The 12,643-nt window shown below is 45.7% G+C and overlaps 1 protein-coding gene across 1 annotated transcript; it reads right to left on the bottom strand.

Moving 5' to 3' along the window:
* Positions 1–10,849: 10,849 nt before the first annotated feature.
* On the bottom strand, positions 10,850–12,361 carry LOC148016781 (expansin-A10-like). The gene is made up of 3 exons (XM_087663578.1): positions 12,096–12,361; positions 11,634–11,955; positions 10,850–11,515 (listed from the first exon to the last, which is right to left on the bottom strand). Exons 1-3 carry the CDS (start codon positions 12,286–12,288, stop codon positions 11,212–11,214), a joined length of 819 nt encoding a protein of 272 aa, XP_087519704.1. The 5' UTR covers positions 12,289–12,361; the 3' UTR covers positions 10,850–11,211.
* Between the last annotated feature and the right edge of the window lie 282 nt (positions 12,362–12,643).

The following is a 12,643-nucleotide window of genomic DNA, read 5'->3' as shown; positions in this document are numbered from 1 at the left end:
GTTTACATATACATGCGGTCATGAGCTTTGAAGTGTGGCGTAGAGGATGCATGTATTAATGGACCTTAGAGCTTCATAAATTTTTTTGAATATCACTACAAGGGAATGGGGCAATAGCGACGCCGATTAGCGACGGCGGATGTCAGCGTCGCTATAGGCGTCGCTATATGCGTCGCAATTGGCGTCGCTATATGCGTCGCTATATGCGTCGCTATTTGCATCGCAAATGCGACGCAAATAGCGACGCATATAGCGACGCCAATTGCGACGCCGCAGGGAAAAAAAGCGCGGCCGAAACCAGAGCGCCGTTTTCATTTTGTTTTCTTTGCCTTTTGAGAGCGAGAGCGAGGGAGAGAGCGAGGGAGAGAGCCAAGGCTTTGTGGGAGAAGAGGAGGAAGAGACTTGCCGCCGCCACCGCCGCTGCCACCGCCACCGTCGTTGTTCGTGAAGGAGAGGAGGAGCCCTCGTTGCAAAGAGAAGCCGCCCATGCTCGCCATATCTCATTGGTGAGTCTCCCTCTCTCTTTCTTTTACTTGTTGAAGGTTTAAATCGTTCTCTTTTGTTTGTTTAGGAGAGGAAATGAAAGAGAAGGAGAGGGAGAGGGAGAGAGAGGGAGAGAAAGAGAGGGAGAGGGAGAGAAAGAGAGGGAGAGTGCATTCTCTCTCTCTCCCTTTTGCTTGTTTAATGTTTAAATTACTTTCTTCTTTGCTTGTTTAGGAGAGGAAACGAGAGAGTAAGAGAGAGGGAGAGGGAGAGGGAGAGGGAGAGGGAAAGAAAGAGAAAGAGAAATAGAGGGAGAGGGAGAGGGAGGGGGAGGAAATAGGAGAGGGAGAGAAAGAGAAAGAGAGGGAGAAGGAGGGAGAGTGCATTCTCTCTCTCCCTCCCTCTCCCTTTTGCTTGTTTAATGTTTGAATCACTTTATTTTTTACTTGTTTAGGAGAGGAAATGAGAGAGAAAGAGAGTGAGAGGGAGAGGAAGGGAAAGGAAATGAGAGAGGGATAGAAAGAGAAAGAGAGGGAAAGTGCATTGTATCTCTCCCTCTCCCTTTTGCTTGGAGGATGTTTAAATCACTTTATTTTTTACTTGTTTAGGAAATGAGAGAGAAAGAGAGATAGAGAGGGAGAGGGAAAAAAAGAGAAAGAGAGGGAGAGGGAGAGGAAGAGGGAGAGGGAGGGGGAGGGGAAGGAAATGAGGGAGGGAGAGGGAGAGGGAGAGGGAGAGGGAGAGGGAGAAAGAGGGAGGGAGAGGGAGAGGGAGGGGAAGGGAGGAAATGAGAGAGGGAGAGGGTGAGAGAAAGAGAGGAAGAGAGGGAGAGGGAGAGAAAGAGAGGGAGAGGGAGAGAAAGAGAGGGAGAGGGAAGGGAAGAAAATTTAAGATAATATACGTATTGATAATGGTATGCAATGTGCTTTGCATATGGCCACGTACTTCATCAAAATGAACCCAAAATTATTGTTATAGAAAAAGAAACCCTTAAATTGAGTATAGGATAATTTCTCTCAGGTCTTATGACTATGAGTAGAATTGATTGAAATAAATTTTATTACTATAGTTATAAAATTTCATAGATGGCGCGCATTAATTTTAAAATGGATTACTTATACTCAAAGCCGAGATATAACAAAAAATTATCTACCGGGACAAACAAATCGTTGAGCATGATACAAGGCCGAGATATAACATCGGAAAATCTCTCGACTACTATATACAATGCAAGGTTTATGGTCAACTTGCAACTTGAAGTACATCTCCATAAAGCTATCCATTTAAGCCTTGTTTGCTGTAATGTAGATAAGATGGCAAACGAAGAAGGTCCTATTGTTCAAGACCGCGAGTCGTATCTTAATCAGCGTGTCCCATGTCCTTGCTCTCAATGCAAGTTGGCAATTAGACGAAAACGCCGATTGTCTATAGAACACGTACGATGATTTGGTGAGTTTCAATCTGAGATCATTGATCAGGCGATTGCAGACTTTCAGCAAACGGTAATTTGAAGTTAGCATTTTTCATGCATTGTACTCTCAAGCTAATTGAAAACCATACACAATAAGATTGGGTCTTGTTGGTAAATTTTGTATCCAGGGGGGTGATGTCTCGACCCAAGGGGGAGTGCACCCTTTGCGGCCAATTAGAAGAGTTCGTGGACGTGCGATGGATGGATTGCAGGAACCAATCAACCACTCGCAAGGCCCATCTATACCGTCAATGCCAGAGGAGACAGACAACCTTCCCGACTTGCCTACAATCTTGGAGCTTGAGATGGAGGCAATGATCAATGCATTGATTCCCATGGATGTTGAGACATCTGACCCGCTCAGAGAGGAAGCATCCATACCATTATATGATGGGTGCCGAGTATCTCGGTTGAAGACATTGCTTGCACTCTTAAGTGTGCAAGCAAAATACGGTTGGAGCGATACGAGTGTGACTGAGTTATTCAGGTACCTTGCACACAGACTTCATTGTTTTTTTTTTTAAACAGTATTATTGCAAACATGGATAGATTTTTCAAGGTGTTTTATGATTTTTTCAGGTTATTGAAATATCATATATTGCCACCTGCAAACACCATGCCTGAGTCTCGTGATGATGCGCGACATGTTTTACGGAAGCTTGGCATGGACTACAATAACATCCATGCATGTATCAACGACTGCATATTGTTTCGAGATGAATACGAGAGTATGGAGACATGCCCAAAGTGTGGTGCTCACAGGTATCGACAGGACTTGCAAGGGCAAACCATCCCTCAAAAAGTCCTCAGACACTTTCCGCTCATCCCCCGCATAAACCACATGTTTCGCACGTCTGCCATGGCAAGCTTGACAACGTGGCATGTGCAGAATAGGTCTACGGATGGAGTGCAACGAATATCAGCAGATTCGTGCGCATGGAGCCACATTGACTCTACCTTCCCAGGCTTTGCGCGAGAGCCAAGGAATCTTCGGCTCGGTCTCGCCATGGATGGTGTGAACCCATTCGGTCTGCGCTCGACTTCTTACAGTGTGTGGCCTATAGTGCTTGTCAACTACAACATTCCTCCATGGCTTTCTACGAAGAAAGGACATCTCATCCTTAGCTTGCTCGTCCCGGGCCGCTACAAAGTAAAAAATATGGACGTGTATCTTCGTCCATTAGTCGATGAGCTTAAGATTTTGTGGGAGGAGGGGGTCACGGTGCAAGATATGAGCAGGCGCGATGGTCGGCGGTCAGCCAACATTCGAGCCATTCTCATGTGGACGATGCATGACTTTCCGGGATTGGGAGAGTGCTCAGGTGAGCAGACCTTTGTTCTCGCCAGTAATATCTATATTTTATTTCATTCAATCAAGTATTCACTAGGTCGTGGATCGCCTTGCAGGTCTCGTTACCTCAGGTTATCATGCATGTCCATTGTGTGGGCCACAATTAGACTCCCGAAGGTCACGAACCATGAAGAAGATGGTATATCAAGGACACGCTGCTTTCTTGCCGGAGGATCATGAACTCAGGGAAGGTTTTTTTGGACGACCTCCAACACGTATGAACGCTGCAAGCTGGTACGAGCTGAAAATGGTAAACCCGGATTCACATCCAAATGGAATGCGGCGGTTCTCAGTTTTCTACGAGTTGCCATATTGGACCCACTTACAGGTCAACCACTTGTTGGATCCCATGCATATTTTCAAAAATGTGGGCAGCTTGCTATGGGACCACATCACAGGAAAGAGAGACACTATAGGGGCACGAATGGATTTAAAGGAGGTAGGTAAGATGGAGGCGCTTTGGCCGCAGTCGAGTGCTGAAGGGGGAGTGCAGCTTCCTCGCGCTCCCTGGGTTTTGTCTACCAAAGAAGAGCGCATTGTGAAGCAAGTAATCAAGTCTATCCGCACTCCGACGGGTATGATGCGTTCTCTCAGGTCCACATTTTCTAAAGATGACCAGATTTCTGGGCTAAAATCCCATGATTGGCATAAGATATGTCAGGTTTGTGAACAGAATGGATTTTAATTAGCGTGGACATTTTGAAATTTGAAAAGTGACCATTATTCTTAATGCTTTCTCATTTTTGGCAGTTTGTCCTACCGATCGCGATCGCGGGATGCCTAACTCCAGAAATTCGCGGGGCCATTTACAAGCTGTCGACTTTGGTGCAATGGATCTCACAGAAAGAGATTAAGACGTCCTCTATTGAATCCGCAAGGCGGGGAGCAGTTGAGACGGTCTGTCTCTTTGAGAAATACCTGCCCACTAGCATGCTCACGATACAAGTTCACCTTCTTGTGCATCTTGTGGATGAAGTGGAGATTGCTGGACCTGTCCATACGCGATGGATGTTCTTCCTGGAGCGCTTCATGAAAACCCTGAAAGGCTTTGTGCGACAACGAGCTCGTCCGGAAGGTAGCATGGCGGAAGGTTGGTTGGTGTCAGAGGCGTTAGTGCATATCTCACAATGGCTACCAACGGTGGAACCAGACAATGAAATGCTATGGACGCTGAAGGACGATGACAGGCTGACTGGAGATGTGGTGGTTGGAAATGGGGTAGAAAAAAGAATGGATGCCTCAATGGAAGAGAAGGCGAATCGCTTTTGTATGTTGCACCATGCCTCCATGGAGACGTGGCTCGCCAAGTACCAGATTGCAAGGCAAGATCGAGAGGAAGCATGAGCTGAATTCCGACGCAGTACGCGTCACCAACCGATTCGATATCCCGAAGGCATGGAGGAGATGCCGCGGTTTATGTCAACACGATGGTTGCATGGAGCCTTGACCGCAGCATCCAGCGAAGGGACAGAGGTCTCAATGGAGGAGTGGGAGTTCTCGAGGGGATGTAGTCCAAAGGTAATGAGGGGTTTAGAATGTGTCGTATCTAAATTTTCTTGCTACATCTAATTTGAGTGTTTCAATGTGCAGTACAAAATATATAGTGCAGCGTGGTCGCGCGGATGGCATTTTCGGGTGGAGCGTATTGACAAAATGCGCTCCACAATGGACTGTGGTGTCATGGCAAGGTTTGAGCAACAGAGCCGGCGACGAGCAACGGATCCGAACACGGTTGTGGATGAGATGGAGTATTTAGGGAATTTGCAAAGTATTATTACGGTGGATTACCGTAGCTTCTCCATGATAATATTCGACATGCAGTGGTTCAAAGTGGTACTTGGAGGAGCTGGCACAACAGTTCGACGAGGTCCATCTGGATTTCTCGAAATAGATTCCGAAAAAAAATGGATGGATTTGCGCGACACCTTTGTGTTGCCGGCCCATTGTGAACAGGTGCAACTAGGCATTTGCTTGCTAATTGTAATACGACATGGTTTATGTCACAATGGTTTGAAGACGGTTTGTAAGTGTTTGTGAACAGGTAATCTTCTATCCAAATCCCCGACAACCTCGATGGTGGTATGTTATACCTTCAACTCCTCGAGGTGCGAGAGTATACGATCAAAGCGATGTTCCAGGCATAGATGAAGAAAATATGCAAATAGAGGGATCGAAATTACAAGGGGTGGAGGCCACCGCAAGCTTGGAGCCTGCATCGGCTAACAATGATGGAAATACAGAAGTCGTAGAATTTTTTGAGAACGAGACAGACTCGTTGTTTTGTGGTGACATGTCTATCGACCTTCCAGTGTATGCAGAGTTGTGTCAGGAGATTAACATGGGACCATAGAATACTTCATTCTTGGAGAATTGTATTACTCAATTCGTTGTTTAGATCTTCCATAAAGGTAGATAAGATATGCATTTTAATAGGGATTTTTCAAAAATGATTTTATTAATGTGCTTTGTATAGTTTAAATTGATTATTCTAACATTATTTTTTATCTGTGCAGGTATCGACATTTTCAGGATGAGTCGAGGGATGAGCGATGAGGAGTTTCAGGAGATGATGGCACGTATGTCTCCAGATCAGCTCGTGAGATTCAGAGAGATAGCAGATCAGGAGCTGTCTCGTTCTTCGTCAGGACGCTCTGCTAGATTAGCTTCGGCGCGATCAGATGCTTCAGCTTCGAGTAGACGATCTCGACGCTCGCGACTTGGGCCAGAGGGAGGGACTGCGACTGCAGGAGGATCAGGGGGGTGCTGCTGTGGAGACACGGACGCGGTGTCTCCGTCTCGTCGTTCAGCTGGAGCTCGGTCACCGCCAGGATTTGTCACACCTGTGGGGACGTCCACTCCAGTTACTCCGGCTTTTGCGCAGCCGTCGGCAGATGTCACGCCTTTTGGTGGCACTCCTTTTGGTGGCACCCCCTCTGGTGGCACTCCTTTTGGTGGCACACCCTCTGGCGGCACCCCTTTGTGTGGCACTCCGGGAGAGGGTACCCCCGTCGGTACACCGGATGTTCAGGGATCTCCTGGATATGCCCAGGAGCGTGGACGGAGATGGGAGAGGGCCCATACAAGGCACACTCCTAGGGATTATGGATACCTAGTGGATGGCAGGTCAGGAGCCATCATCATGAATGATGAGGGGAGGAGGGTGATGGCTCGCATGAGGGAGTTGTGCCAACAAGTTTTTCGGCACAACGTCCTGGATCATTGGAGGAACATACCGGAGGGGAGCAAGGAGTACATAGTAGCATCCTTGCACGAGGAGTTCCCGGTGCCAGCCGCAGTGGATAGATTCTCTACGGGCTGGATGATGGATTGCATGCATGCATACATGTCACATAGACAATCCGACGCACGCAAGGCAATCAAGAGTGGGGCTCCAAAGCCCGAGTGGTTAGATGCAGACGACTGGCACCGACTGAGGGAGGAGGCTACAAATTCGCCAGGACGTTGGAGTCAGCAGCGGAAGGCGGTGAGGGCACGAATCGAGGCCGGATTGGTACATCATCTTGGGAGTGGCGGCCACAGGACATATTTGGAGGACTTTGTAAGATTCTCTTTTGTTTTGCTTATTTGTTTTTTTGAGATATTCTTTGTACTGACAATCATGTTTCTAACAGTTAGCATTTTGTTTTCTTTGCAACACTCCATTACAAATCGCTATCCGCAAGGCCTTGAGACTCGATATGCGGAGAGGCATGGTCTCAGATCATTGATCGACCGATTGTATAGACGCGGCGGCCCAGTAAGTCACTCATCTTTCTTGTCCGTAGTTACCATGAGATATTTGAATGCATTATTGTATGGTGGATTGATATGTTGTTTCTTTTTCTGCAGAATCCGTTTGATGCTCCTTTACAGCGGGAAGAGCTTTCGGGGGACGACGATTTGTAGCTCGCCCTTGGATCCTTAGAGCTCACATACCTTTAGTTTTTAGTCGCCCGGTCTATGTAGACATTTTCTATGTATTAGTGATATTGTTTTATGATTGTACCAATCGCATTTTATGCGATATCATGTATTTATTTCATCCATCAGTTTTATGATTTCAGTATACATTCTTTTTGTTTGCAAACGCTTTGTATGAAGCAGTGCAGAAACTATTTTGTATGGCTCTCATACAGCACACAGTGCTATATGTGGCAGGGCAGCTTGCTGCCCTGCCACAAATTTTTTTTTTCTCTGTTACCGTCGCTATTTGCGTCGCAAATTTACTGCACGCGTCGCTATTGCCGTCGCTATCAGCGTCGCAAATTCTCTGTAACCGTCGCTATATGCGTCGCTATATAGCGACGCATATAGCGATGGTTATAGCGACGATACTATGGCGTCGTCAATAACGACGCTTTTTGCGACGACGGGGGCAAATTTTGTTGTTTGAATTTTCGTCGCTTTAAACGTCGCTATAAGGTCTATATCTTGTAGTGTATGTGCAATCTTTTACCCAAGATTCACACAATATTTAATGGATGTTCTTGTAGTAGCCAAGGAGAATTCATCCAACAACATTGCTAGTAGATTATGTTGATCTCGTCAATGTGGACTACCACCCTTAGTCATATGGCCACTTTGAATAGGAAACTTTCTCCCCCTTTCTTGAACTCTCCTTTTAGTCTTGAGGGAACAATAGGGCCCCAGAAATGAACTTGTCCTATTGTTTGGATCATCCTTGGTAACCTTTTTTACTTGTCCTATTTTTGCTCTACCTTCTTCTAGGTTAAGCTAAAGCTACAACCACGTGAATTCCTCACATGTTATCATGCCTTAAGGCCAATGACTCAACTCATGTAGTTGACCTCCTCTTATAAGAATTATCCTCACCATAGTAAGGTTCACTCTAGAAAAAACCTTGAAACATGCTACTGCAAGACAATCATATCCTTCCCTAAATTAGCACTTTCCTTCCAAGTTACAATCACTTCCTAATGTAGTGTAAGCTTTTGCACTCTCCGATTATGCATCTAGCTTTGTTGATAATCATTATTCCATCTCTTGAGTGATGCTACACCCCGTCTCTAAGCTTTTGTCCATCACCCACACTTTAAAGAAATGGATAATATAGAACTAGTCTTGCTTTTTTGTTCATAGCCATCCATGTGAGCATCCATAGTGTTCCTCAAATATCTTATTCTACTTAGCATGCCATTGACCACTGCATGGCATGCTTTTACTAAGTCGTTTAGTAATAAAACCACTAGGCACACTCCCTTGGAAGTTGGCTTTTACAACTAGTTTTTGATGAAGCCATTGCAAACTCTCTCCCATACTTTCTTTTGCATGGATTCAATCTTTGAAATCCTTGCCTATTCATGCATCAACCATGGAAAAGTGATTCGAGTGCTAACAAAATCATCATAAAAAGTTACATATTGATGTTTCAATTAGCTCCTCTTTTTAATCCCCTTCTTCTTACCTTAATCTTTGGGTAAATATCTACCATGCACCTATGATCTCATAAGTGAGCCTCCCTAGGACAACATTACTCTTTGCAATGTCAAACCCCCCAATGATTGTGTTGATTAGTAGTCCAGTCTCACAAGCCCATTAGCCTCCCAAAGATCCTTGGCTTGAAGCCTCTCCTTTACTATTCTCATAACAAGTGATTATCATCCCTTGGTACCTTCCAACCATTTGAACCTTTTGACAATCTTTCTATTCTCAATAGTGGCTTTCCATGTAGAGAGTCATTGAGTCTAGTAAAAACATGTTGTTTGAGATTCTAATGACATGATCTCCCATATGAATTATGTTGGGTTTTTTTGTTTAGCCTTTTTCTTTCCACTCACTTTCTTATCATGGAACCCTTTCTTCTAATTGATAATAATAGTTACACAAAGTTTTTTAAAATAATTAGATAAATATATCTATTACCTTTTGAGAAATTTCCAAATTTCAGTGCATTGTTATGATCCCCAAATTACAAGGCATTGGAGTATGTTGTAATTGGAATCTCCACGTAATAATTTTTTTTATTTTACTTGTTTGGGTGCCCTCCAAGTTTTATTTACCACATTTGAAAACACATGACAATGTATGTATATAGATATGCATGCATAATAAGAGTGTTTAAAAATAGGCCTTGAACACATATTATATAGAGGGTAGAGATATAATGATAGGGAAAACCCTCACTGGCATGCATGATCAACATACTAAGGAGTGACATTGTTAGTGTTAAGTGCTGTCATTCTAGTGTTAGATTAACTGGAGTTTTAGATGTGAAAACCTCAAAGGAATCTTGCAATGAGATGAAAGCCCTAGAGAAACAACAAATTCAAGCTCAACATAAGTGTCCTCTATCTACTCTCCATTGTCTCTATATTATGTTCACTCAAAGCTAGATGACTTTGTGGATCCTTCAATCTTTCAAATCATCTCTCATATTAGTGGTCTTCCATAATAAGGTTCAAGCCATAACTTCTTGCCTTCCAACTTGCCTCAAGCAAAGTGTCATCAAACTCTCTATTTGAGAACTCTCTCTCTCTCTCTCTCTCTCTCTCTCTCTCTCTCTCTACACACACACACACACACACACACACACACATATACATATACACAGAGGCAGAGACACACTAATATGCATGCACACACACACGCACACACACATATGTATATATGTGTGGATACATGTGTATATATATAAATGCTTCAAAGAGAGATGGAGGATGGTAGCCATTTGTGGTACCATAGACTACGCAATCCAAATGGCCTACCCCCACCATGTAGCCACCCAAAACAAAGCATAATGACCTTAGGCACTAGAAGACATTGGCCCCAACTGTGGATTTGCAACCGTTTCTAATCTTGTTTGTACATTGTGTATGGATATACTACCTTTACCATTCCACAAGGATGTTTGTTTCTCTAGATGGGTAAGATGAATCCTTTAGTTGTGTGACTAGCTCTTGCCTAATGCTAACAATTGTAGACAAAAGATGATCAACCATGGATTTGTGACAGTTCCTAATACCTTTTGTATATTGTCTATGGATGTACTACCTTCACCATTCCGCAATGATGTTTATCCTTCTAGAGTCCACTTTCCTATGGTAGAGCAGAAGCATGGTGGACACATGTTACATGGGCTTGACCATACATATACTCATCCATTCCATCATACTATTTATGTGTTATCTTCGGATCATTACTTCAAATTGTGTTGTGTGCTTTATCTTATACTCAGGCATATCCTCCACGAAGTGTGAATCGACCCTAAACCCAAAGAGGCAAAAAAGTAAAATCCGCCAAGTCAAACGGAAGTATGAAAGTACTTCACATTTTTCTCTCGTCGATTTATTCCTTGCCTGGATTGCAAATTTTGGCTTTGCTGAGAAGCATATTTGTGTGCGAGACCGACCTGCAATTGTAGGTGTATGACGATGTGGAAACGCTCGGGAGCTCTTTGTCTTGCGTACTTATCAAAAGTTTTAATCCTCACAGTTGCTTGTTCCACTTTAGGCTCCATCTCTTTAATGAGTTCAGAGTTACCATCCTTCAGCATAGGGAGCGGTGTTGCTTTTTACAGAACCTAAGGTTTCAATCTTGCTCATTTTCTTAGTTAGACCATTCGGCCGAATCAGATAACTTTACATAGACACGACGTGATAAGAGAGTTACGTGAATTAGGAGGTTAATTTGATGGCTTACATTGACTGGAGGAGTCGAGAGTGGATAGTTTTTCCATTCTTGAGGAAGAACTAATTCGTCGGCGGAGAGCCAAAGCTATCTGTGCTTGGCAAGCAATATGAAACTACAACATGCGCAGCGGGCAGCCTCAGACATTTTGTAAGGGCTTACTACCACTTCTGTGCACGTCCCGGAAGAGTATAAAGAAGAAAAAGAGAGAGAGAGAGAGAGAGAGAGAGCCCAGCCAGCTAGCCAGCCCACTGGCCCGCTAGAACTGCTCGCCGGAGAAGGTCTGGCCGAACTCCCAATTGGGCGGGGTGACGTCGTAGGAGGTGAGTGTGCGGCCGTCACTGGTGGTGACCTGGAAGGAGAGGCTCTGGCCGTCGAGGTTGGCGTTGCTCTGCCAATTTTGGCCCCAGTTGCGCGTCATGGGCTGCCATCCCCTGCGGGAGCCCTTGACAGACACCGCGCGCACATCCCCAGCACCGCCCACGTTGGTGATGAGCACCAGGTTGAAGTAGGAGTGGCCGTTGATGGTAAAGTGGACGCCGCCCGTCTTCGCGCAGGGGACCCTACAAACCAAAGGTTCATTATCCCGAGTTTAGTGATTGTAAAGGCGATATTATAATTTACGAGCTGCTGCTGACGAAGTTTTAATTAGAACTGCTATGTTGCCGTCGACGTACGTACCTCCTGTAGAGGACCGGCACGATGCCTCCGCTGTACACTCCAATCTTCTCGAAGGCCGGCTGCGTCATGTCGAAGTGTTGCAGGGGAGGGTTGCACCATCCGCCGTCAGTGTTGGAGAGTGCGGGGTTGGGGGGACAGAAGTTGGTGGCCGTGACCACCACCGAGCTGCCACTCATGCACCACTTTGGATCTGCCTGGGCATCACATTGGATCTCGAAGCAGGCGCCGCAGCTCAGCCCTCCATTGAACAGCGCCGTGCTCAGCGCTGCCGTGCTGGTGCCGTAGCCCGACGAGTAGAGGTCTCCGTAGCCGCAAGCGCCGCCTGCTCCAGCCAGGCAGACAACATGTCATCATAATGAGTAATTCGCGATGCCAATTTGGCGCCGAGCGACTGAATGGCCACGCAATTTTCATTCAAATAAACCACAAATAAACCCAGTATTACTATTAACTAATACGCACCCATGGTGCCCGAGGCGTCGCTGCCGCCGTAAAAGGTGGCGTGGGCGCTGCTCCACCCGCTCTCGGGAGCGCTGCCGCCGCCGTAATAGGAGGCGCCCCCTTTGATAGCCAGAAGGAGAATGTCCATCAACACTATTACGCCGACCTGCGCGAGGGCGCTTCTAACTACCGTCTGATTTAATGTAGGGGCCATGACGATGTTGATCAGCTGCTAGTACTAGCCAAATTGTAGACTTATGGGTTTGCACAGGCTACGAGGGCAGGACGTCGGGTGCTGCTGCAGCAATTGCTGCATCCTGCGGCTAATATAGACTTATGGGTTGTAATGGGGAGGAGAGAGAGGGAGCGCTGGGCCCTCTAGCGTGCGAGCCCTGCAACGAATCAGGACGTCTCAGCTAGCTAACCACATGGATAATTTGGTCCTACCTACATCCTAGCTTCATGTGCATGAGGACCCACTCTGTCGAGCCCACAATCGGTAGCTCATGTTACAACGACGAACATGCTTCTTCTATCCAAGCTGGTTGTCGCTAGCAGCTGGAGACACC

This window comes from Lygodium microphyllum, chromosome 23 (genome assembly GCF_053477565.2).
Source record: "Lygodium microphyllum isolate KBCC chromosome 23, Lygodium_microphyllum_v1.1.10, whole genome shotgun sequence".
Taxonomy (NCBI): Eukaryota; Viridiplantae; Streptophyta; class Polypodiopsida; order Schizaeales; family Lygodiaceae; genus Lygodium; species Lygodium microphyllum.
This window is presented reverse-complemented; position numbering and strand designations above follow the sequence as displayed.

Excerpts from the sequence above, each read along its gene's own strand:
- LOC148016781 (XM_087663578.1), bottom strand. The coding sequence starts at position 12,288 with ATGGCCCCTACATTAAATCAGACGGTAGTTAGAAGCGCCCTCGCGCAG. Across the intron at positions 11,956-12,095 it reads CGACGCCTCGGGCACCATGG|GCGGCGCTTGCGGCTACGGA; the intron begins GTGCGTATTAGT and ends TGGCTGGAGCAG. Across the intron at positions 11,516-11,633 it reads GTGCCGGTCCTCTACAGGAG|GGTCCCCTGCGCGAAGACGG; the intron begins GTACGTACGTCG and ends TTTGGTTTGTAG.